We start from the raw sequence: 27611 nt of genomic DNA, 5'->3' as shown, positions 1-27611 counted from the left end.
GTGACATGCTAAAACATCTGTCTGTTGTGCATGCTTACAAAACTAAATTCCATGCATGCATATTGATACTGAAGTAGAGCCTTCCAGTGGGGGTCCTAATGAGCCAGAAGGGTGTTGGGTTATTCTCAGATATTGTGACATACCAAGGGATGTTTCAAGACACTTGATTTGTCTTTATTTTATTTTTAACAAGCAGCATATTAACTTTTACTTATTGTACAGCAGTTAACTCTTACAGGCATTGAAATTCATTAGATGTAACTGCATGCTGTAGGTAGTTGAGATAATTATAGTCTGTTTGGGGACAGAGAAAACAACCTTCAGAAGGTGGGCTTTTCAGGCACTGACTTGATTATATTTCCACTTGCCTCTAGCATGGTTTCCAGCAGATTTATCTTCTTATTATCATGCCAGAAAGCAACCTTTGAACAATGCAATTTTTTGTTAGCATAGCAGTTTGCCTGTCTGACGGACCACTTCAATTTGAATTTAACTCCTCCAAAATAAGTCTGTAACTTCCACTAGCATGCTTGTATTCTCTAATGTTGACCTGTCAAACTGGATAGAGAAAGGCAAGACTAAGTGATTTTTGCGTCAAGATTATGTGTGTGTATTCTCTGTATGTTAAAATCGAACAAAAAATCTGTCTGCCCATTGGATTGGAAGGAAATAACTCTGGTCGCTTTTTCTCTGAGTTTTAACAGCTCACTGTTCCCCCTTCAGTAGAATTCCTCATTAGGCATCTGATAGCAGTCTCTACTTGTTTGTGTTTTGCTCTGAGCTGAATCATTTTCTTGATGGAGTGGAGTGCAACGACAGCTATAGCTCTGGGGCTGGGCTGAGCAGGCTCGTGTACAGAAAGGCAACCTCCATCACAGAATGCATTCACAGATTTTGTCTATCAGTGATCAAAGGAGTAAATATGTTTCTGTTCAACAGCAGAAAGCACTTAGACTGCACTGTTCTTCTAGCTGGCAAAATAAAGCACAGGTAGGGAAAGTCAAAAAGCTGGAGTGAAGGAATGGAAATAATAAGGCAGAAACAACTGCACATTTAGGCAATGCGTTCCCCAGGAAACAGTAACGAATTACAGGAGTGGAGCGTGCACTGCTTTTGGTTGTCTTGCTTTATGTTCAACATTGGAATAGGAATGCCATTGGGCAATCCCTTTATTCAACAGTAACAGGAAAAATGCATTTTGAGAAATGGATGACTTGCACAGCATCCTTATACTTAGAGATAAATCTATGTATAGTAATTTAATATCCTTTTAAGACAGTTTTGCAATTCTTAGAGATCAACGTTCATTGTCTAACAGCACTATTATGTAGTAAACAGTTCCTATGAAGTATCAGTGCCTTAGTGCATACAGGAGAAGTCCTCTTTTTTAACTTAATTCTTGAGAATTGGTCTGTTTCATTCTTTTTCTTAATTTGATATGTAACTTAGAAGAACACTGTCTAGTGATTGAAGTTAATTGCAGTATTAAAACCGTGATAAATTACAGCAGACAGATCCAGACCAGATAATCACTTAGTCACAGCTCAAACATCCTAAATGAAAATGTTTTAAATTAATCTGAGAACATATAACATACAATTCTGAATTAATATTTTTGTGGTCTTAAAAATATTTGGTGATTTTAATTCTGCATACTGTAATATTAATAAAGGTCAAGTTCTTTATATCTGTTCAACTGTGAAATTTGGAGCACTTGTTATTCTATGAGTTGCACCTGTGTGTTCTGAGAACTGTCAAGTTTGGGGGCTTATTTACATACAATTATCAGTCAGACAGCAGTCTAAATGAATGCATGCGATGCTGCCTGATATTGTTGCTTTGTACTGAGGATGACCCCGCAGCTGTCCAGGAAATAGTGTGAAGAACTACTTTCATTTTTAACGTATTTTACATTACTAAATGCCACAGTGATAATCAATAGTAATGCAACACATACCTCTGCTGACTTCTGTAGTATTTTTAATATATGTCTGTAAATGATTTTATGTACAACCTATTGAAATATGTTGTTTCATCAAATATTTTACTTCAGGTAGAAAAGGCTTGTGATCTTTCTGCCTGTGTATTTTTAAAACAGTCAGCGACTGCTTAGTCTTCTGCCTTTTGGCACTAAGCTGAAAGCTTGTGGTAATATGTAAGGGGGAAAAACAGCCCCAGGTTCTTTTGGGAAGGCATTTAGGCAGTCTGCGTATACAGCATAGTAATTCACATTCATCTTGAGTCAGCTCATATTTGTCAACCAGGGGAGAATGGGTTCCAGGAGCAGTTGTGAAACTTCAGGGCAGGATGGCAGACCTCATATACACTGACAAATCAGTAAACATTTCCTGTAATCCATTTAACCCACCATCCCTTGCCTTCTTCCCTATCCTTCCATGAATCCTTTATGCTCTACTTGTTCCCAAATCACCCACTGTTTCCTTCTTACATGGGTTCAGCCTAGTGCCCTCTGTTTCCCCTTTCTTGGCTTGGTATACCTCAGTGCTGGTAGTGGCTGGCAGGCCAACCTCCTGTCTTACATATTCTTTGTTCTTTATGTTTTTTAATGATGTTCCCCTCCTCCCTGCACTCATCTTCCTCAAAAAAAAAAAATCCACTCAGGAAATTACATGGCACGACAAGCTTGTTCTAAGTGGACAGCTCTTGTAACATGGAGATTTCCTTGTTAAGCATCTTCCTGCTTGTGCCGGGTGTGCTAACAGCTAGTGAACTGTTAGAAGTAAAACACTAGAATGCTGAACTTGCAGCGAAAGTGCATGAACTATTATTTAGTGTTGTTGGAAAATGTTCTTAACAATTTCTGCCACTGGAAATGGGGAACAAAGAAGAAAGACTATGTAGAAGTCTTTTAAAAAATGGATTTTTCATGAAGAATGGTTGAATGAGAGGTACCCTCCGAGTTTAAGCTTTCATTTAATAAATTAAATAGACTTCTACTTTTTGCTTAATAGATGCATCATCTTTATTGAATTCAGTGTAACAAATATTTTTATTGGTATAAATGAGATGTGCTTGAGATGATCTTTCATCTAGCTGTCAGTGAGGGAGACCTCATTGTAGCCTTTCAATACTTCAAGGGGCTTAAAAAAGAGATGGAGAGTGACTTTTTGCATGGACAGAAGGTGATGGGACAAGAGGGAACAGTTTTAAACTAAATGAGGGTAGATTTAGGTTAGGTATAAGGAAGAAATTCTTCACTCAGAGGGTTTCCCAGAGAAGCTGTGGATGCTCCATCCCTGGAGGTGTTCAAGGCCAGGCTGGATGGGGCTTTGGGCAGCCTGGTCTGGAGGGATGTGTCCCTGCCCATGGCAGGGGGGTGGAACTGGATGGTCTTTATGGTCCCTTCCAACCCAAGCCATTCTGTGATGATAATGATAAAAAGATCCATATTAAAGACTTCAATGCTATAATTTTTCTTTTACTGTACTTTCACTTCAGTCTCTGTCTAGATATATGCCGTTGTAAAGTGTGGATAATAACTAACCAGATGTATGAACAGATTTTACATTTAAAAAAGTACTTGAAACTTTAAGTGAAAGATGTTTTATATTACTTAAACATACACCATTGCTGCTGGAAAAAGAATATTTTAATGGTGTTTGCATGGTTTTTATCCACCTCCAAGTTTTAGGATGTTGGTGGTACAAATAAATGAATACACTGTTACACAAGGGATTTAGTAGGTACACTAGCTATATTCCTATAGATACATTTTGTTCCCAGAGTGCCAGTTCTTGATTTGTCAGTCCCTTCTGAAGCTGCAACTGAGCACTGAAGACCCTACTTTAAGGGGAAGGAGAACACACGAGAAGAAACACAATTCAAGTAAAGTAGATGCCCTTAATTAGGAAAAAATAGATAGTTCAGCTGGAAGGGACCTGCAAAGTTCAAGTCCAACTGCCTGACCATTTAGTACAAGAAGTGTTCAAGGTCTCTTCAGTTTGTCTAATGAATTTAAGGTAATAGATCAGATTGTGGTGTGTTCAACATAACATGCTGAAGGCGCAAATGTATGCTGCCATGGCCTCCTACTTTGGTTTTACCAGTTGAAGTTGATCTCAGAATTTTTTCCTGAGGCTAACGAGTGTTATGCTGTTAGTTCCGTTTTCATGTGATATTTTACAAAGTACTCTTCTACTCCAAGTAGTAAGTTTATTCTTGGTTTATCTGCAGTCTGATAAAAGGATTCCCAGTTCACAACGTGTTTTTCATGTGAGCACTTCCAGGACTGAGCTCGTGAGCAGCTTTCCTCAGCTGCCCACCCTGCGGCTAAGGTACGGTGTTGTGTCCCACCCCTATAGTACTACTGTTAACTGGAAAACTGCTTAACACAGACCGTTCTAGCTATGAAGTAAGGATTTCTGAACTGGTGTATGTGAATTATTCAGCTGAGACCCCATCAGCCAGACCCCACAGAAAGTTTCATCTTTGAGGTCTTGATTCTCAAGCAAATTGACATCTGGTAGCTTCTACAGCAGTGCAATGTTCATGTATTGTAAGTCTGGGGGACAAGGAAGGCAAATGCTGAAAGTGTGCGTAACAGGATAATTGATTGGCTGTCTAAGATATTTTTCTGGCAAACTAGAAGTCACTATTTCAGTTTCTGCTGCATTTCCTGCAGTACTAACCAGGTACACAGCATACTGTGTTTTTTTCAAAACTAGATCATGTCTTTGTATAAAGAAGTCACTTATTTCCCCTCACGTTTTCACTGTTTACGCTAGCAAACATACCTGTGCACATATCAGATACTGCTAAAGGAAGGTATTGCAGTATCTGATAGCATTTAGAACTAAAACTTGACATATGCTATGAATCGGTGTTTAACCTGGCAGTTAAGCACAGCACCCCAGATTCCTAAGAGTGAGTTCTTACTTAGCGAGCAATAGCCATTAGTGAATCTCTGTTTTGGTACTTAAAAGCTTTTGTTTTGATAGCGATGTCTTCTAATAGCAGAGTTTATATTTTATAAACAGTTCAAAATCATCTTATGTCTGTCATTAGTCTCCAGCCAATTCAGCATATTCAATTTGTGGTAAATACTGCTTTAGCAGAAATGAGTCCAAAGTTTCCAGAGGCTCATATGTACAGAGCCACAGTTCTGTGTGTTATGTGGAATGGCTGTCAGGCTTTTACTAGTCAGACTTGAGATAAGTTCCTTCTAACAGAACTTTTTGTGGAAGTAATGATGCCCAAAATCCCACAGGTGTAATCAGGAGCAGAGTAAACTAATGTTTAGCCGGATAGGTTCTCCATTGTAACTGCCCTCATCTTGAAGAGGTTGTTGATTCTTCGGGATACTGAGTAAAAACTGTTTTGTTGGCTATTTGAGTATGTCAAATGATTGATCTATGCTGTACTTTGGGATAACAGAAGCGATAAAAAGGTGAACTTCTTCAGTTGAGGCTTTCTACCTGTGACCATGTGAAGTTCTGTGGGATTTTTTGCTTGGTTTTGTTTTTAGTTTTTAATTATTATTTTTGTAAGTATATAATCAGCAACTTTGCTTTGTTTTTCTTAGTTGCTTCAGGTGGTGTGTAGGAATCTGCGTTACCATAAAGTGCTGTTTGCATTTGTGTTTAAATGGTGTAGTGTATTTGCAATACTTTCTAAACAGTGATGCTGTTTGTCAGACGTGCAGGAGCTGGGAATATTTAGCTTCAGATACGTAATTTGTAAGTTAAAACATTTTTTTTCCTTTTTTTTTTTTTTTTTAATTTCCTGCAAAGCAAATCTGTTGTTAAATAGCTGGAAAGCAGTAACCGAACTATCAGTCTGTAATTCCATTAGTTTTGTTTAGCAAGAATACTTTTTCTCCCCTGTGGACAAACAGTAATTTCCTTAGCTTTCTAAATTGCTCTGTGCTAATGATACATCTGGGAAAGAGAGAGGTTTTCTTCTGCCTTCAAGTGAAACCATGATCTCTGATGATTTTATGAGAATTTGTTACATTTGTACCATATGACTGTACGATCTTGTTATGATACTGAAAATTTTCACTGAATTTTGAAAGACCCTGTATTTTCCTGCTGCTCTTGTAACAAACTGGTGATTGTCAGTAAAGTTGGGAAACTCTCATTCCTGCTTTGCTCCCAGCCTCAGTGGTGAGGAGTCCTTGTTGATGCTAACTTCTCCTTCTCTCTTCAAGGAAATCTGCTTGGAAACAGAGATCTATTGTCATGTCCCATCTCTCCCCCAGACTGATTAGCTTTTACTGGGAATGCAAACAAACTGGTTTCGCTATTTTTATACATAACAGATGGGCAACTTCTGCTGTAGGGAGTCTGGCTTGACAAATTGAAGTTCAGTGTAACAAGGTGCCTTCCTATACAACTAGGTGTCCCTGCGACCCACTTGGACTGTTTGGCTGCTTTCTTAACTGAACAGTGCTTTCAGAAAACTTTAAACATCACATTTAAATGCCTCTATATTTCTACCACAAATGTTCCACCCAAAATGAGATACTTATTTTTGAACTGACTGTGTTGGGTAATTCATACCTGGATTTCAAACTGATCATTTGATAAGGATTAGTGACTACGTGAAGCTGATCTTCTGCAGTGTGGATTATCTCAGCGAGTAATGTGTTTAACATTTCAAAAGAACTAAAGAAAAAGTTAATTATCTGGGAAGAAAAAATTAGACGTGGGGTTGGGACTTGCGTGAGAACTTCTTTGGTTAGTCTGCAATTCTGCAATTGGGAAGGGTGGGAAATATAGGAATAAAGGTCTAATCAGATGATGTTAAGGCAGGTTTTTGTTAGATCTGTGTGACAAATGGAGGAAAAAAAAAGTAAAAAAAGGATGCAAAATGAGTATTATATAATTCAAATATTTGGCAAAGAGAAACTAATGTTTCTAAGGGGATATCTGTGGTGTGCAGCTCTAAGAATAAAAGGAACGTTATGAACGTTAGAATTAAAAAGGTAGATTCTACACATTTTTCAGTTGCACAGAAGATAGTGTATAAATGTGCTGCCTTTTTAAAGCTGCATAGTTTGTGATAACAGACTGATGTTAAATTTAACAAATTTTGAAATACTGAGAAAATTCCATCAGATTAGGAGAATGCTGATATTGAGCTGTTGTTTCAGTCTGTTGATTTAATAAGAGGCTTTCTTTGTCCTAGAGAGAACTTATGCAAGACAAGAGATATGAGATCACGATTTATGGTCTACGGCAGAAAGTTGACAGTCATGGCAAAAACATCCAGTGTTTTTGTATAAATGTTGGACTTATGTATAATTACCAGTCCAGTATTTTGGCTCTTTCTGAATTTTTGGCCAGTGGTCATGTGGCAGATGAAGTTCGGCATTTATACAAGAAGTTTATGTATAGCTGTGGAGTCTGAAAGCACAGTGAAAGAGCATATATGCATTCAGACAACTCCAAAATACATCCTGTGGTATGATTAGGAAATTGAAGTTTGTGTTGTATGGATTGGATACATTCTGGAAGATGGTGGCTGGTTAGATACTGGCTGTAGTTCAAACCCTCAGTGTTAGGTCTCTCTAAATTACCATGATCTGACTTTTTGTTGTAGTAACATATTTCAAATACTGGTCTGGAAAACTTGTTGGCATTTTGTACACTTTCTTCCCATGTTATGCATCCTTTGTATTTTGTCCAGCTTTGCAAAAGGAAAATTCATAATAAAATTATGATGTTTTGGGTTGTATTGTCCAATATTAAATATAATTAATGAGTTGCAAACTCATAATACAGGGAATGTGTATGTGGAATACAAAAAAGAATATGAATAGAGTTTGTCATGGATTAGTTAGAATAGTATATTAAGGTAATATTTTTTTAAAGTTGAAAGCATGGAGAGTCAAGTTCACACTGTCTAGAATGCAGAAAATGAAATTGAAGGAGTTGGCTTTTTTAAATCTATAACTTTTGAGTTACCTGCAAACTCTGAAATTATTCATATGATCAAATCATAGAATGGCTTGGGTTGGAAGGGACCTTAAAGATCATCTAGTTCCAATCCTCCTGCCATGGGCAGGGATGCCACCCACTAGATCAGGTTGCCCGGGGCCTCGTCCAGTCTGGCCTTGGACACCTCCAGGGATGGGGCATCCACAGCCTCTCTGGGCAATATACTTTTATTAAGCTGAGTAGTCTTACTGAATATTATAATTCATGGAGAATACGACACATGCTCCACCTGCTCTGTTTTTGTACTTTAAAACTCATAAAGCTAATATATGACTAGTAAAAATGCATCTTCCTACTTTTTTCTGAGTTACTTTTTAAAGGAGAAGTTATTTGAGGCAAAGTTTGAGATAAGTTTGCTGTAGCAAGTAACACAGTTCTATTTTACTTTTGTGTTTCCTAATTTGTTATCTGTATTATTGACATAGTAATTTTCTGATGCTGAAGACATTTCAGGCAGGGTGGAAACACAATTTATCTGTCTCGGTGTTATTTTAGATGCATCTATTTTCATAGAGAGGGAAATCATTTAGAAAATAAGTATAATGGTACAAAATCTCTTTAAGCTAACCTTGCTTTACATGCAAGATCTTGTCTGAGCCCGCCTAATGCCTGTCAGAGGAAAGACACTTACATACAGCATCTGATAGCTTTTTCAGAAAGCGGTAAATAGTGGCAGGAATTGTACAGTAACCAAGTATTCAGTAAATTGATATATAGTGTGAACAGAGGTGGAAAGTAATTTTTGGTACAATCATGGGAGTAGGAAGGGACAATATAACTAACAGCATTTTAAGGTGAGTGCATTGGGAGTGAAGGCTCTTGAGTATTCAGAAGATCATCAGAGTGCAACTGGCCTTCAGTTGACCCATGATCAGGGCACAGAATGGGGTAAGCACTTTAATTTATTAAAAAAAAAAAAAGCCTTTGAACAGTGCAGCACCACTAAGTTCTATGGAAACGGATTATTAACACCAGATAAACGAACTAAAGTTTCTCCAAGGTGTTTTATAACATTAAAGTGTTTTATACTGTTAAATCTAAGCCACCTTGGGTTGAGGGTCTGGTAGTAACAATGCAGAACTTCTCAAAGTTATTCTTCGGTACTTCTGTAGTGTATTTTGAGAATATGAAACAGAATATTTTAGAGCAAATTTTAGGGCCACAAGGTATGAACTGTAAAACATAGTTTCTTTGAAAACCCCAATAGGAGCAAATGGATTTCTTTTCTCAAGTTTCAAAACAGGATGATAATTTCCAATGATATTCAGTAGAATTCTGAGGTGCACTAAGTGGACTTGGTTGAGAGTATTGTATTATTTAATGTACTGCTCTAAGGTGTCTGCAGAGATGTGTGTTGTATTAAAACCAGAAAATAATTAAAAACACAAAGTAGCTGCATAGGAAATGTTGCTTCAGCAATTAATATTGCTTAGGGGTATTTAAAGGTTGATATTTACTTATTATTTATCATTATTACTATTTCCATTATTATTTGGACTCTCTATGTCACAGAGAAGCTTGAATGTTGTAACTTTTGCATAAATTTAATGTGTCTGAAATTCAGAGAGGGAGCTTCAACACTAAAAACCTTTTTCACTAGAGAATGAATAAGGGCACCAATCTGTCTTACAAGGAATATTTGGGATCCGTTGGAATTTACAGCCAGAGTCTGTCTTCATTTCCTACACAGACCTGCGTGTAATCATTCATCAGAAACTGGTTTGAGACTGAATGTGCATTATACATGTAACCAAGGACTAGCTACAGACAGAAATGACTGTCAGGATCTTTAGGGAAGTCAAATTTGGAGCAATAGCACCTCTGTTCTCTGGATGTCTTCTGTTGATCCAATAGAATGAGTGTAGAGTAAGCACACACTACTGCTGGACTGATGGTAGTTTAGGGACCATTTGAGAAATCAGTCCTAAAATGTAGAGGATTTCTGGTGCAAGACTTGTCTGGAAAGGTAGACATTTACCTGTGAGCTTTTAGAAATGAAGGCAGAAGCAGAACTGCAGAAAATCATTTTTTTTTCTTCCTTAAGATTAGAGATTATTTGTCACAGAAACTTCATCTGTAAAGCACCTAGCTGATTTTGCATAGTACTCACAAAATAACCTTTAAAAAATATTCATTACTCTCATGTTATGCTATATTATTAAACAAGTTGCTGCTCAATGGCCCTCAGCAATGAGGCCTTTCTCCTGGTGTTCCTCATGATGGGATGGGACATGAAATTGTGAAATCCCAATGGAGTCTTGTGTGGTTTACTGTGCTCACATAGTTACTGCTGCTAATTGTGCTGCAAACTTTTGTACTTCGTCCTGTTTAGTACTAGAGTCTGCTTATTCTTCAAAAACAGAATGGTCCTTAGGTCACATCTGTATGTGTACAGGTAAAGAGGTTCTAGAAAGATGCTGGTATTATTCTGTGAGAATTAAAGTTTATGGGAAATCTGAAAGAAAACAAATGTATTTGGATTAAACAGGAAACTACCATATTCATTTATTTATATTAAAGCCTCATTGGATTGCTGTTCATTAAGAATATTTAGGAGCAACTGTTTATAGTATGAGTCCTTCAAATTGTTCTGGCATTTCGGATGTGCACATGACCTAAAACTTTCATGAGCCTATGCATTTATTATCATCTCTGTGAAATGCCTGGGAATGCATTAAACTTGTAGAACATTATCTGTTGCCAAAACTGCTAAAATGATATCTTGGTTAATATAGGAGATATTCTTGGGAAAGCTAATGCATTCATAGAAATGACTCCTTCAGCTCTACTAAAAGTTCCAATTTTTAGTTCTTTAAATAATACATTTTGAACTAGATTTAGATGACTAAACTGGTATTAATTTCTCAGAATGGTGAGGGCTTCTCTCCCTCCCCCTCTTCCCACCCCCTCACTCCTCCCAATGTTTTCCCCAATCACATACATCAAAAAGCCTAAAATAGGTTGGTTGTAAGAGTGCTGCATAAATCTTTAGTGACTTTAGGAGATGTAGCTAATCTGATCAGTCCCATTTCACAGTGGGAGTGCACTAAAGCCATCTTGCACTGCTTTATGCACTTTTGAGCATCCTGCTTTCTAATGGCATCTTCTCCCATTCCATGCCTAAGCATCAATGACAGCAACTGGGTTGAGAATTTGTCAAGCAGTGTACAGGCAGAAGCAAAGTGCAGTCTTCATGCAACTCACGTGAGAATTCTACCCCTCCCCCCCCCTTTTTTTTAATACAATTAAAAATGCTTGAGTAGAAAAAGACATAATATATTGCTTTTCTTTTTCGTTCAAATCTGTACATCTAACCATAGGCTCAAATCTTCAGTCTCCTAGAGAAAACATATGGTAGTATCTCTTCAGTTTGTATTTGTGCATATTGATGTGATGATGCAAGGCCTTACTAAAGTAGCAAGTTAAAGTGGTGTAGAAATATGTTGCTTTCAGGAAATATGATGAGTTTGTGGGAGTTTAAAAGCCCTTAGTTTCTGTATTGGTAGAACACCTACATTTTCTATCCCACATATGTATATTTCAAAATGTAGCCTGTGAAGAATTGTTAGGATCTTTGCCATTACTTTGGGTGTGGTTTAAAAAAAACACACACACACACACAAAAACTAGAAAGTAAAGATATGAATGAAGAGTTGTGCTTCATAATCTACTGCAAATAAGCCTGTTCACAAAGAGGGCTCCTGTTGCAAAGAACATGAGACATATGGGGGGGACCATGAAATATAAGCCAACTCTCATGAGCCATTCTCTGTGAGTAAGGCAAACCATCTATTCATCTGTGTATTAGGAGGAATGTGACCAGGAGATTGAGGGAAGGCATTTATTCCTCTTCACCTGGGTTACCGTGGTTTGGCCGAAGTTGAAAGAAACACAAGGAGACTGGAACAGGTCCATGGGAGGGCAACTAAGATGGTCAGTCTGGCATGAGTCTGGCAAATAAGAGGTTAGTGGATAATGTAATTATACTCTGTTAGTACTTGAACAGCAACTGCAAAGAATAGGAAACCAAGCTTTTCCCTATGGGACCAGAAAACATAACAAATGACAGCAAGTTTCATAGCTTTGGCTGGGTAAAGCTATGGCTGATATCACCTGATGTTGTCAGTAGTCAACATTTTTGAGTAGAGGTTCTAGATGACCTCTAGAAGTTCATTCCAGACTACATATCCCTGATTCTATAAAAACAAGATTAAACACCGATGGTAAGAGATGGTATACTTAGTTTGTCATTTCTATTGCTGTTCAGGTACTATGATCATGAATAGGAATTAATAAAACAGTACTCATCTCTTCAGATCAGGAGCTTACTAGACTTTACTGGCTTTACTAGAAAGAGTTTAATGAATTATAATTAAAAAAATAAGTCTAAATTGCACTGTATTGCATTGTTATGAGACTGAGCGAAGGTTCCAACACCTAGGAACTAAAACTATTTTGTCATTTCTGCTCTATTCTCTGTCATATGTTCATGTTTCATAGTGCATATATATTCCTCGTGTTTTGCAGAACTCCTGACAAAAACTAGGCACAGTGTTGCTGTTCACGTAGAGTTTCCATAAAGTGAAAAGTATGTTCAACATTTGGTTTTGAAAAATTACCTCACTGAATTTTGTTACTTTCTATTTTATGGATTGCTTCTGACAGTTCTTCTATGCACATATTATGAAAACGTTGGTCTCAAGAACTTTTTTTTTCCTTTTTTCTTTTTTCTCCTGTATAGTGGTCATAGTTACCAGTTGTTGAGTAATAGAAAGCCTTGATGGCTGGAATTTTGGCTACCTTTCGGGTCTGTTGATTTCCTTCCTCATCTGCCCTTAAGGTGTCTAGTGTGGTTTAGCCTGGCAGGCAGCTGAGCACCACACAGCCCTTCACTCACTCCCCCCTCTCCCTGCACTGGAACGGGGGAAAGAATCAGGAAAAAAAAAAGTAGAACTATGAGTTGATATAAAGACAGTTTAATAGGACAAAAAAGGAAGGGAAAATATTAATAATATGTACACAAAACAAGTGATGCACAGCGCACTTGCTCACCGCCCGATGCCCAGCCAGTCCCCAGGCAGCGGCACCTTGCCCCAGCCAACTCCCCCAGTTTTATTGCTCTGCGTGACATCAGGTATTAAGGAATATCCCTTCGGTCAGTCTGGGTCAGCTGTTTGGGCCGTGTCCCCTCTCCCAGGTCCTCGTGCACCCCCAGCCTCCTCGTTGGCAGGGCAGCATGAGAACCAGAAAAGTCCTTGGCTCTGTGTAAGCACTACCCTGCAACAACTAAAACATCAGAGTGTCATCAGCATTTTCTCATGCTAAATCCAAACCACTGTACCATAGTAGCTACTAGACAGAAAATTAACTCTGTTGCAGCTGAAGCCAAGGCAGTATCCAGGAGAGAAGGAAATGATTCTTAAGGTCATCTGTTACACCCAGCATTTCTGATGTCAGAACATCCGATGTCAGACAGCATAGAAACCTTCAGTGTTATTTTATTATATTTTATTATATTTTATTGTTTTGGATCTTTACCTTTCGTACCTGTTGGGAAAAATTCCTTGCTGTGTTCTACTTAGGGAGGAGAGGGGAATAAAATTACTCAGGTTATTGAACAGCAAATTGTTTAGTTGCAACTAAAGTAAATATACTCAAACTTTTCTCTTTAATCTTTCATTTATTTTGTAGGTAGTCTGTTTCTGAGAAGCATATTGTACCTCTGAGGGGAAAAAAAAAGACACATTATTTAATTTCCATTTATCACTAATTTCATTTTTTAGCCATTACATCAATGAGGTTTTATATTACAACCGTTGGGCATGCATGCACGTAACTTGAAGCCTGCATAGACTTTGAACCTGATGGGCAACGTAGTGTTTCATAACTACATTGGCTAAAATAATGATAGGCCCTAAACTGCATTTCTCTTATGTGGAAAGAGATGAATAAAACTAAGAGTGGGAGGATTGGAAGATAAAGCAGAATAAACAGACACTTAACAAAACATAAAGGAGAGATATAGCACCAATACCAAAATAGAGCGTTATAGGTATTACAGGAATATCTGTAGAAAGAACAGAGAAGTTGAGCAAGATTCAAATGGGTTATATAAGAGTACACTGTAATGATTTTGATTTCCACTTCTTTAATCTGTGAGTCAAAAGTTTTACTGTCTCTTTCCAAGCAACTTCACAGGAGACTTTCTTTCACCAGTTTTGAGACAAGTATATCTGATTAAACAGACAATCTATATATGCACAAATAAATTCGAAGTGGGGAGAATGAAGTCTTGCTATTTCAAAGTAGTAGAAAGAATACTATACTCAAAAGAGGAAAGTAGTACTAGAAAGAGATGACAAACTTGTTGCTGTAGGTTTGGGAATATTTCTGCTGCTTTTGAAAACGATCTCAATACTGATTTCTATCAATCCTTGCTGAAGAAAGGATAAAATGAAACTGGAGATGTAGAGAGATGGTGAAACATTTTTAGAACCTTAATGCCCGTCATAGATGTACTAAAGGACATAAAGCTTCAAGGCTATGCAGAAGCTGGTAATTTTTCTTTTGAGGTACTTCCAGCTTTTGCCACCTGCAGCACTTCTCTGGTGGTGTGCCTCTTTTTTGGTCAGGCTGAATCAGCAGAACTTCAATATATCTAGTACTCCATGCTTAGAAATTCAAAGCAAGAAATTCAAAGTTAGTTGCTTGTGCTGTTAGCAGAGAGCTAATAATCGGAAGTGAAAGGTAGGGAGGAAGAAAAGGCATGCAGTGCTGAGGATGTCTGAAGATTTGCAAGATTTGTTGTTACAGACTTTTAGAGCCTGATCTCTATACTGTAAGGTAATAATAATAGAAACATAGTTAATACTTTCTCCTTCTCCAATCCCAAAATAGATAAAATATAAATTATGGAAAGCATTACCTTCCCAGATGCTATTTTTGTGACACATTTAAATTTGCAGGTACTACCAGAAGACCAGTCAACACGCTAAACTCAATTATATCTGCTTATTTTTGTTGCTGTTGTTTTTAGATTTTACTGAAATACATGAATTTTGAACGGAGAATTGGTAAAGAATGGCCTGCTACAGGAAGACAACTTTAAGACCATAATTAGACATTTGCCTAGTTATTAGTTGCTAAGTTGTTAGGCAAATGCCTAATTATGGTCTTAAGTAATTTTACTTCATTGAGTAGGTAGGGATCTAAAAAGTTATGAGTACTTTATTTGAAGAATGGAATATGTTAACTTTTAATAGTTGTCTACGTGCATTGATCAAGATATCCTAGAAAAATTTCAGTTAGCAATGCCATTTTTTGTTTCGTTGTAAGAAAATAGTGAAAAGGCTTAGAAACATAATAGAGCATCTAAATATGCTTAAAGACAAAGCTCATAAAAGCTCAGATTTGCAGAACAACAGAGGCAAATACATTACTGATTTATCTGAAGAAGAACGTTAAAAGCCCAAATGGTTGTGAAATACAGTTGAAATACATTATTTCTTATATTTTTAGCAAATATCTTGTACAGACTGTGCATGTCACCTGTGAATAAAATGTTTTAACTTGCGAAGGTCTGATTGTCTAAAGCAAGTCTTGGCAGACTATGTTGTTCACTTGAGTAGAGGTGGAGGTTTGTTTTAACCAGCAAGTGGGTGTGTTTGAATCCAGACTTGGAAGAGGGAAACCTGCAGCGTGACCTGAAGCGCCTTAGTTATCCTTCCACTCAGAACTATTCTTCAGAGCAATGTTTCTTTTGTCTAGAGAGGTAATTACTTTTCTTTCTCTGTATATCTTTAATTTAACTACTATTCTTAGAGATAACTTCCTATATGGTTAGCGCACTGCTTCCACTACAGATTTATAGTGGGGATGAAGGGAGAAATGATGAAAGAAGGAAGAAGTTTTGGAGCCAGCACCTAAAACACAGAGCTTTCCAGATGAAATTTCCTGAACTTGGTGTCGTCTTAAAGCACTGGCCTGCTTACCCCAAACAAAATAAGAAAGTTTGATTCAAGTGAGATTATGGTCAAAATACAAAGCCCAAACGCTCCAACACATTCTTGCTTAAAACATTAAAAGCTACTTTTCCACAGGTCAGCAAGCAGGTTTAGAGCCGAGCTGTGAGAAAAGCTTGCCCAAGAGTGCTTATAGTTTGGATAGAAGGGTTTTAATTTGAATAATTGTAGCCCAAAAGCTGCGACATCTGATCAGGATTTTATGTTCTGGTTAAGAATACAATGTGGAGCAAAGCATACTCCTGGTTTGAAATTTTTTATGGCATTTTTTATGGCATTTTTTATGGCTTTTTTAGTATTTTGTGTTGTGTAGAAGGGTCTGTCAGTCTCTTAAATAGGGAAAAAAATCTTGACTACTTAGCAATAAGGAAAATAAGGCAAAAAAGTAATATGCTTTCTAGCAAGCAAGTAAATACCTGTTCACCACCAGCCAAGGCAAATTTTTTGAATAGATTATCAATAATTATGCTTTCCTTCTAAAAACAATGAATTTTGTTGTTGTCAGAAAAATTTCAGTTGTGGTTTTGCAAAGTTGCTTTAAAGTCATAATGTTAAATTGCTTTTCTTAGTCAATCATGTGAAGGGGCAGCAGTTGGCTTGGACCTGTTCTTGACTGTCAGAAAGGCATTCTGATAGCTCTCTGTTTTGGGGAAATAAACTTCCACTGTGATTTTGGTTAGTTCAGTCTTGCGTGGGGCTACAAAAACTACCAACAGGGGCAAAATGGGATGTAGGATTTTTTCCTTGATCCCACTGTGCTCCTTTATACATGGTGGTCTGACTTTTCAATTTGATAAAATTTGCATACTGTTACCTTTTAAGCCCATGCAAGAAGAAAACACGCAGAAAAGGCCATTATTGCCACTAAAACGCAGTATTTGCATGAATAAGGCTTGCACAAGAATAATTGTTGCACCTTTCATTGCTGCCCATAAAGTTACATTTATAGAAAATTTGAGTAAAACTCGGGCATGGGTCTGACTTGGTCTGGAGTTTAAAATGAGATTGCTTCCCAGCCTTCTGCAGACAAACCTGCAGTCACTTCCCCTGCATGCTAAGTAGATGGATGAAAACAAGTTTCTATTCAAACCAAGGTATTAGAGCTAATACAATAAGCTGAGTTGAGAAAACGCACTGTAGGTTGGAAGCAGCTGCTAGCCCGTAATTTTGGAGTGTGGTGGAAGCAAGTGTCTGCCATAAAAGGCTGGATGGATCTGTTGTTCTTGTGAAAAGAAGTAGTCTGACTAGTGCATTCAGACAGTTTTTTATTTTTTATTTTCCTGAGAATGGGAAAGATGCGAGAAGTGTAAAGCCTATTCATGCAGGTACTGTGATTATCCAAATGTAGACAGAATACACTTTTTCTTTCACAAGTATGTCCTCTCAGAAACTTAGGGAATAATGTGGTATGTAGCATGTGAGTCATACTTGGCATTCTTCTCAGAGCTGATATTTTATGTCCATTGTAGATGGATATTTTAAAGAACCTCAGTTTTGAGTCTGATGGAGCAAACATTTGTCTTTGAAATAGTTTGAGAAAAGATGTGCTCCCATTTGTCAGGAGGATAACATGCAACTTACCTTTTCTCTGGAGTATTTGCATGTTACCTGATGTTTTTTGCCAAAGGAGACAAGTTCAGGGGATGCAGCACAGTAATTAGGGGGTTGCTTTGCTAGAGACGGGTCCTCAAAACCAATTTAGGAAACTTCAATAATCAGCATCAATGAGCTCAAGTGAACTTAACATCTTCACATGCTTCACAAAGAATGGTAATTCTTTTGGGGCTGTGGAGGTGTACAAGGAAGCTGACAGACCTAAGTAGACTTGAGCAGTTCTGAGAAGATAATTCTAATGTCTAATTCATAATGTTGACAAGTTTTCATCGTATTTTCCAAATGTCTTTCATTATGGGGTTGCCCTTAATGTAGAAAGAACCACGCGTATGAGAGTTTATTACAACCTTCTTGTTTTTTATTCACCTATGCCATTCAGGATATTGGAACCCAACTTGAACATTTCATCAAACACGTTAAGCTCGCTGTAGATGAAATGAGGAGTTCCTATGTTCTCTTTCTGCTTCCTTTTGAACATCTTTCACTTCATGATTGTTTTAGCTGTAATGCTGCCCCTCTTGTGTGAGCTGATGTAAGTGAATAAAATAACAACACAACAGCTCTATAACTTTCTCCTATATTAGTGAGTTAAATGGGTCCATGGAAGAATCCAGTGAACTGCAGAACTTGGAGCAAAGCAGGAGTGATACCAAATGGCCAGAAATGAGAAAGAGGAGGGACTGGAGCTGGAGAAAGGTAGGAGCAGTGGTAGCAGACAGGAAGGATAGGAATCAAGCCTTTAGTAATGAGACATTAGATTGGTTCAAAGCCTGTAGCATCACAGATACAGTATATAATTTTTCAAACAGAGAATAGCAGTGTGATTTTAAGGATTTTCAGGAATTTATCCCAGATACTATATCCCAGGCACCATATTTTCATTCCAGTGATGCTGCACTCTCTTAAAAACTTATGGCTTCCTACTGATTAATTAAGCAGATAAGACAGTTGGAATATCTTTCACACAAATGAATCTTTAGCAAAATAGCATTTCTCTTTCCCCATAGACCCACATCATCATTTCTGCAACCTGGGAAGTAGTATCGCCCAGTTTTACTTTCTATAACCTTTGGCAGATTTATCTCACAATATACCCTGATCATACTGTAGACAGAGCTGTGTTAGCAAAACTTTTCATGGTTTTTTTTTATGCATTTCTTTGGGTGTTTGTAGACACAAACCTCCTGCTGATTTGTAGTCTCACACCTTTCTGAAATACCTGATAAGAGGTGCTGTGGATTTTGTGTAGTAGAAAGTCATGGAAATGACATGAGGAGACTATATAAGTGTACTGCACAATTTGATTTACCTATATGCATCCTAAACAGAAAGTCACAAGGTTTGTGCTGGTACAATAACTATGGTGGGTTGGGGGGGGTGGGGGGAGAGAGAGGGGGCTACTTTGGTTGGTAGTAACAACTCATTGACATAAAAACTTACTTGATGGTAGACAGTTGTCATCTGCATAGTAGGATTCAGGTTGAATTACTTCCTTTCCAGTTTCATTTCAGAGAACAATGATACTTTCCATTGTATTTTATCATAGAAATAGTTTGTATTATTATTTTATGAATTAGTTGTTCATGAAGTGCAAAGCTTAATAAGCTCACTGTAAAGCACATTTTTCCCCTAATTTATTGCTTTTGCTGAAAAATTGCTCTCTTCTTCTCTGACTTGTATTTATTTGGGTGTTACTTAGTACAAGTAAGGCTGCAAGCAGCCTTCTATTCATTGTTAAAACAGTTCACTATTTAATGTCACCAACAATGGATTTTGGGGGAGAAGAACTGGAGTTTGTTAGTATTTATTTGATTTTTACATTCATGTAGTTTGTGGTATTGTCGGTGATATTGTTGAGGGGATTGAGTGTACTCTCAGTAAATTTGCAGATGACACCAAGTTGGGTGGGAGTGTTCACCTGATTGAGAGTAGGAAGGCCCTGCAGAGGGATCTGGATAGGCTGGACTGATGGGCTGAGGCCATCTGCATGAGGTTCAACGAGGCCAAGTGCCAAGTCCTGCATTTGGGTCAGAGCTACCCCAAGCAGTGACACAGGCTTGGAGAAGAGTGGCTGGAAAGTAGGCCAGCAGAAAAGGACCTTGGGGTGTCAACAGCCAACAATGTGCTCAGTGGCCAAGAAGGCCAACGGCATCCTGGCTCATGTCAGAAATAGTGTGGCCAGCAGGGCCAGGGAGGTGATTGTCCTCGAGTACTGTGTTCAGTTTTGGTCCCCTCAGTACAAGAAGGACATCGAAATGCTAGAATGCATTCAGAGAAGAGATGATGAAGGGCCTGGAACACAAGTCCTATGAGGAGCAGCTGAGGGCACTGGGATTGTTTAGTCTGGTGAAGAGGAGGCTTAGGGGAGACCTTATTGCTCTCTACAGGTACCTGAAAGGAAGCTGTGGGGGGCTGGAGGTTGGCCTTTTCTCGCAGATAACTAGTGATAGGACTAGAGGGAATGGCCTCAAGTTGTGCAGGGGAAATTTAGGTTGGACATCGGGAAGAATTTATTCATGGAAAGAGTGCTCGGGCATTGGAACAGGCTGCCCAGGGAAGTGGTGGAATCGGCATCTCTGGAGGTATTTAAGAGCCGTGTGGATGTAAGGCTCAGGGACGTGGTTTAGCAGTGGAATTGTACTGTTAGGTGATGGTTGGACTTGATCTTAGAGGTCTTTTCCAACCTAAATGATTCTGTGATTCTCTGTAGTGGTTGGTAAGTGCTGTTACTTCAGTGCTGCAGAAACACATTAAGACAGCATAATCCTGGTTTGACGTTCTTATGGAAGGGAAAGAGAGCAGGTAGGCTGTAAGGATTTGGCTTCTCTTGTCTCACAAAGAGCAAGGTAGCAATTACTTCTGATGCCACATCTTTGTGTTTTTTTTTTTTATTATTATTATTTTTTTATCTTTAAAATTGCTTTCCCTAAATTTGATCATCGAGGAAAGGGTCCTAACTGTTTTTCCTGTGGTGATTCTACCTGAATAGCTGTATAAGTTAGGAAAAAGTCACACAGCTTACAGCAGCAGCTACCGCGGTATCCAGCAGTGTTGCCATACACACAGTGCTGATGAAGCAAGCTGTTATGGGTGATGTAACCCTTTTTGAAGGGTGGGAGTCATTTCTTTATCCATGTCATATTGAACAAATTTTCTTGGAGCTCAAAAAAAAGTGATGGAAAAGGAACCCTTGTTCCTTCAGTTGCATAAAACTGTGAGCAGAATATTCCAGTTAGGCAGGTTCCTGACAATGCAAACTGACATCCACATAAACAGGGAAGAAATTTCTTCACATCCTAGTTACATCTTGGAGCTTGTATTACAAAAAAAAAAAAAAGAAAAAAAAAGGCAGAAAACACTGAAAACATTTCGTTAAATGTAATAGTACAAGTACAGTTGCAATGGCTATATCTGCAGAGGATACAGAGGACAATCAGTGAACTCACTACTAATCTTTTAAAAGTCCTCTACTACATAGTGATCTTTTTTGTACCCCTGTTTTTTCTCACTTGTTCTCGTTCCACACACGTTTCCATTACTTAGAAAGTAGCTAGAATAATTCTTTTCTTTGAAACAGAATTAGTGTAATTAAATTTCTCTTCAGATTATATATCTTGCAATTTTTAGAAAACAGTGTATTTCTAGAAAATGTATCCTGATACGAATAAATTGAAAGTTCAAGGTAAGGATCATGTAATTGAAAAATACAAAAGATGTCTGAAAGGGAAGATGTATTTGTTCATGCCACTACTAGATTCCATGAAGTATTATTCTCATTACTATTCATGTTTTCTGAAGGATAAAGGCTTTTCTAATATAGTTGCCGTGCTAACTAGACTTCTAAAGAATAATTTTTGTAGGCTTTTGTTAGTATGAGCAGGGCTCATTAAACAATATTAAAAGGAGATAACAATATAGTGCTGGAGTGCATATTTTCAGAAGTGCTTTCTTGATAAATGAGGCAAAAATTTTCATAATTTCCTTACTACAGTTTTTCCTTTATGCTGGATTTCATGGACTGTACAGTGTAACATGGATGCAATGAAAATCGACTATGATTGAAAATTTAGTTCCAACATTTCTCTTTAATTGCATTTTAAAGCAAAAAATTTCATTGTACAAAATTCTTTATTCTTTAGAGACCTGCACAACTTTAAAAAACATTTAAATGAAGGCAGTGCTTATTAGGAGGAATATTCAGTTTAACTTTCTTCCCCCTAGCTCCAGTTGTAGTCCCAGAAGATATGGCAAAACGTTAAAGCTATGAAATAACATTAAAATGCCATTTAATGTGTCAAGGGAAACTTTGTTTATTTTTCTCTTCAGATAAAAAGACCTGAATAAAAGCTTTTTCCTCTGTAGTGCTTGCAGGTTTTCAAGTAGATGGAGAAGGCTGTTGCTAGCAGCAGATTATACCAGATGCACAGTTGCCTAGGGATGGGTGCTTTGTTTGCTGGAGACAGGTCTTATTGTCTTGCCTTGAGGCGTTAGGTTGAGTCTGTTAGACCATGTAAGTAGCGATTTTTATCCTTTGAGCTAGTGGAGTGTCACATGGCGGTATGTGACATTTTTAGGTAATGCATGAAGTAGGTATATATTTCTTTTTTCTTTTTTTCTTTTTTTCTTTTTTTAAACTTGGATAAGTAGAAGTAGGTGACCTCTATAGAAGTTTTGCAGAAACCTTAAATATTTACCACTGAAAGAAAAGGATTGCCAATTTTAGAGACAAGTTGCTAGGTTCCCAGCCTAAGAAATGTACTAAATTAGCATTTCATTATAGTTCTTTCTTCCTTGATAAAATTTCTGTGGATAGATGAAAGGATTTACATTTATATTGAATATTGTAGCATGCAAGTAGAGGACCAATAGACGACCATCTGTATGATGAATATCTGAAGATTTCCTGAAATTTCCACTAAGAGAAAATGGAAAACTTTATGGATATATTTACTGCATTTATGTTAGACATGAGATAATAGGTGTAATACATTTTTATGTTAATTCACACTTGTCTGTATATAGGATATTTAATTTGTTCCGTCAAAATACCTCATTTCTAATGCAGCTGCCTACACAAGATATTTGGCAAGATAGGCTGTGTTCTGTAATTTTACAATTCCTGTGTTCTTATGAGATTATATTTTCATTTGAGGTATAATTTGCAAATACATTTGTCCACATTATAATTACAAAGTGAAAATTGTGACTCAGTAGCAGAGCTGGTTGTAGTATCAGTCTGGTTTTGTAAGTTTTTCTTCATTAAATTTGTATCTGGAATTTTGTATCTAGATTTCCAGGTAGTTTAGCATCCTTGTTGTGCTTGTCAAACATTACTTTCTCTAGTGCATTCAGTTTGGGAGGTAGCTCAAGCAAGCCAAAGAGTGTAAAGTCATACAAACAATTGAGTATTTTGGATAAGAGAATTTCTACCAAAAATGTTATGATATGACTTAGTCTATTTCAACATAACAGTAAACACTTCATTAATTTATATATTGCTGGAGAAAAATGTGCATTTAGAAGGTTACAGTTTGACAGAAGTCTGACAGGAGGTTGTGATAAAACAGGAGGTTGTGAATGACAGTTCTTAGAGCAACTCGTATGAAAGACCTAGCAAGTCTGCTAAAATTATTCAGTGATTCTCTTCTCTACTGTTTTGCAGATTATCATGGAATCATAGACCTTAAAGACCACCCAGTGCCAACCCCCCTGCCATAGTCAGGGATACCTCCCACCAGACCAGGCTGCCCAAGGCCCCATCCAACCTGGCCTTGAGCACCTCCAGGGATGGGGCATCCACAGCTGCTCTGGGCAACCTGCTCCAGTGCCTCACCACCATCAGAGTGAAGAATTTCTTCCTTATATCTAATCTAAATCTGCACTCTTTTGGTTTAAAGCCATTTCCCCTTGTCCTATCACTCCACTCCCTGACAAAGAGTCCCTCCCCAGCCATTATAGCCATATATATCCATATATATGTATATATGTAGCCATATATATATAGCTATATACCTAGTCCCTTTTAGCCATCCATCACAGCACTCCAGTTGTGTAAGTCATCCCACCATGTTTTTGGGATAGCAATTATATTAGAGTTTTCTAGGTACATGATGGCTTCCAGCTCCCACTGTTTGTTGCCCATGCTGTGTGCATTGGTATAGAAGTACTTCAGCCAGGATGTTGATCCTGCCACCTTTTTGAGGGAAGAAGCTGTAATTCCTATGTGGTGTTTCTCAGGTGTTTCTCTGGTTTCTAATGCATCAACAATGCCTGGGTCTTGCTGCTGCTCAGATCTCCATCCCCTACTCACATTGAACCTAATTTAAAACCCTCCATATAATTCTCGCCAGGTTGTTGGCAACGATGCAGTAATTGTTAAAAGGGTTCATACGTTAATGAATGATCATTTGAATGATCATTTCAAAGTTTAATGAACATACGAAGGTTTTATATCCCACTGTTTTGTGTTCAGGGCTTCCTATAGTTCCATGATTCAGTGATGGCTTAATACACAGTATTGAATTTAAAGCGAGTCAAAATATTACTGAAGAAATTAATGGTGTTATCCATTTGAACTTAATGTTTTGGTTTCCCACTTGGTGCTAAGGTAGTACCAAAGTTGAGGAATTATGTAAGTCAATATTCACACAAACATTTACCTGCCAAAGACAAGCAATTAAAGCTTGAAAATGCTCAGTCTGATTTTTTTTTTCCCAATAGAAATTTAGAAAAGTGATGTAATTGGTCATTTCTGACTGGTATTAAGTAGCTGCTTACATTCTGAACTAGTGGGTCCTATCTGCATAGGATGTCCCTTGCATTCTGTATAACTTTTCTTGACTCACACTTAATTTCTCTGTCCCATCTTTCTTGATGAGATTCTTTGTGAATTGCTGTCATTGTGGACAATAAAGATTAACTACATTTGATTAGGGCTTTCAAAGTTGTATTTACATCCAAGATGTACAATGGTAATGCTCTCTGTAGATGTTTCACAAACTGAGCCACATGTGCTGTAGCCTGAACTCTGGTACAGGGTTCTTCTGTTGTATTGGGGTTGGTTTTGTTTCTGAGGTCAAACATGTACAAGTTGATTCTGACTTGGGAATGTTTTCATTGTGGCTGCTCTCGCGTTGCATGCATAGTATGACTACTTTAAAATTGAAAATGATCAGATTAGAAAATGTTAATGCTGTCTGTCTGTCTTCTTTAGGAAAGCCCAAGAAGGGAACAAGAAAGTGGTTTTAGCAGGCTGTGTTCCTCAAGCCCAACCTCGTCAGGACTACCTGAAAGGCTTAAGTATTATAGGGGTATGTATCTTTATCAATCAGAAACCAAAGTTTTCAATAGGCCAATGTCATTATATAGGCATAATTGACTTCCTCCTGGGAAAAGCAGTGGAGAAACTTGGTACTTCTGTTAGTCTGCTTGCATTATGCAGTACTTAAGCTTTCTTGCATCCACAGTGATCTGCTTTGGTTGTGGGTCGAGGGGACAAGGATACATGGATACTGTTGGCAGAAATGATTTTAAGTGCCATTTGTAGCCTTAATGGGATGAAGATAGCCATTACCATATTGTTTAAAATACGACAGTTTATTTGCATTAAGATGAACAAATACACCCTTTATTAAAATCAGTGAAAGATGTATAGAAGACTAGAGCAAAATGTTACACAGACACAGCTGAGGGTTTGATGTTAGGTATTGTTTTTTCCCCCCTGTACTATTAAGACAAAAGGCAATGATCATTTTGGTTAAACCTGAGGCAGTCTGAAGAGTTAAATCCACCAGTGACTGAGTTGTTAAACAGTTACCAAGCTTTACCTTGAAAAGCTTTACCTGAGAGCTTTTGGCATAATTCAGCTAGTGAAGTGCTTTCAGTATCCTTTGGGATGAAGCAATACTGTCTAATTGATTCACCTTTGTGAAATCCTCCTGAAAATCTGGGAGTCAAAGCACAAGCTAGAAAAGATTTGTCATTGTTTAAGGCTTTAGGTTAAAACTGGATGAAATGGCATGTATGAATTGAAACACCGTCATTGGATTCAGTGTGTGAATTACAGAGTGAAGTTGTCCTTTATTATGTTAAGTCAGAGCAGATGATTGCACAGCATCTTTCCTGCATTAAAAATGTAGAGAGGTCAATGTGTTTCCACTTCAGTTTGATGAATTCAGATTGAAACTAAGATAAAGGAAGAACAACAAAATATTGCAAAGATTTCATTAGAAGAGCATGTAAGATGCAATTGTTCAAAGTAATTTAGAAGTAAAATCGTAGTTTGCGATTAGGAAAAAGATGAATTCATTAAATGATTTATTGGAATTCTTTGTAAAGATAGACTTTGTGCTGTTTGATTGACTTTTTTAATTACTACTGTCACTCAAAATGTTTTATCTTCCTTTTTTTTTTTCCAGATGCATTCTCAGTGACATGCTAATGCCTATAAATTAACTCATTGCTCAGAAATGATACTCAGGGGCTGTAAAACGCCACACTTATCTGTATAGATGACAATGCACTGATAGTTACAGTTCAAATGAATAAACAAATTTTCCAGTGCACTGTGCAGTCTTATTTTACAAAATTACATGCAAGGGAACTGTGGTGCTCTGTCATCTCTATGACTCCAACTAATTAAGTGTAGATTACTCTGTGCAGCAGGATAGGGAAAAAAAGGTGAATGGATTTCATGGATTTGTATGACCTGTGATTGTTCATATAATGAATATGAAGGTATCTACACGTATGAAGACAGATAAAAAGTATATTACATGGCTATAAAATGAATGTGTCACAATCCTTTGGCCAAGGCTGTTATCTTATATTTCAGTTCTGATGAGTTGGGAAGTTTGGGGGACCCAAAGTTTGATTTTATTTTATATTTTTTCCTTTATTTTTTCACTTTCCTTTTGAAGTAGTATGCAATTTCTGAAAATTAGCCTCTTCATTTTAATCTTGATGCCTAGAGCCAGTGGTTAATGAAAATATTTGCAATTTAGTATTTATTACAGACAGACTTCTGTTAGGAGTTGTATTAGGCTGTTACTGTAGCTTTCCAAAATACTGAGTTAGACCTGAAAATACTGAAATGTGATCTATGCAATAAGGACACTGTCTTCTAACTGTCATTGATGTCATAAAATTTACTTAGATGCTTAAGCTCAAAGGTCTTAAAATTTAGGCATAGCTATTAACAGAAGCAGAGCCAACAACAGATATTATCTTTGTTTTCAGTTTGTATATTTAAGGCTTTCTTCTCATTTTACAAAGAGTGTGTGGGATAGCTATATTTAAAGGATAAGAATTATGTTACTACTGCAAAATATTTCTTGAAAGGCAGTTTTGACAGAATTGAAAAATAGACAATGTTCTGTTGGCAGCTGGACACTTATCTGAGTTTAAAATTGTAAGCTTACGAGTGTAGTTGTGGCAGTCTTTGCCACCAGGTTGGTCTCATCTTCATCTTGGCTGAGAGATGCAGTTGATTAATTGTTGCTTATGTAAGCTCTGCTATTTTTTTATTTTTATTTTTTTGTGTTGTCTGAGGAAGTGGTTATTTACCAGCAATTATAACTCCTTTGGGGTGGCTTTGAAAGGCAATGTGTGTCAGAGGTCTTTTTTGCTCATCTTGGTATGATGAAGGAGTTGTGATGTAATTACCAGTGAAATTCTGGTAACTGAAGGCTTGTTTTGAGCTGTGCCTTAGAAATACAGTACACAACTTCTACTATTTTTTATTTATTGTTCAAGTTGGGCAAGAGGGAAGGAAGGGCAACTTCATATCTGTGTTATAATTTCTGATGTTCCTGTACTTTTGTGTTTCTTTAAAACCATTATCACTTTTTAAAAATAATGTGGGTTGTGGCATTGTCATAGGCTGTATATAAGGTAAGCCATAACATAATGTGACTAAGATAAAGGAGCTGTTTTCAGGAAGGAGGAAGCTCTAGGTAGTAATTAACACACCAAGTGTGCAGTGTACACAAAATACATAATAGGTTCACAAGCATTT

At 37.4% G+C, this 27611-nt stretch overlaps 1 protein-coding gene across 1 annotated transcript in view; it reads left to right on the top strand.

Annotated features, from left to right (window-relative positions):
- Positions 1–27611, top strand: part of CDKAL1 (CDK5 regulatory subunit associated protein 1 like 1) — a 434104-nt gene that overhangs the window by 107764 nt on the left and 298729 nt on the right. Inside the window, exon 6 of the mRNA XM_035549604.2 lies at positions 24810–24906. Coding sequence (XP_035405497.1) covers positions 24810–24906 — 97 coding nt within the window. The remainder of the gene's footprint in view (positions 1–24809; positions 24907–27611) is intronic.

Source organism: Cygnus atratus, chromosome 2, assembly GCF_013377495.2.
Source record: "Cygnus atratus isolate AKBS03 ecotype Queensland, Australia chromosome 2, CAtr_DNAZoo_HiC_assembly, whole genome shotgun sequence".
NCBI classification, from domain to species: domain Eukaryota; kingdom Metazoa; phylum Chordata; class Aves; order Anseriformes; family Anatidae; genus Cygnus; species Cygnus atratus.
This window is presented reverse-complemented; position numbering and strand designations above follow the sequence as displayed.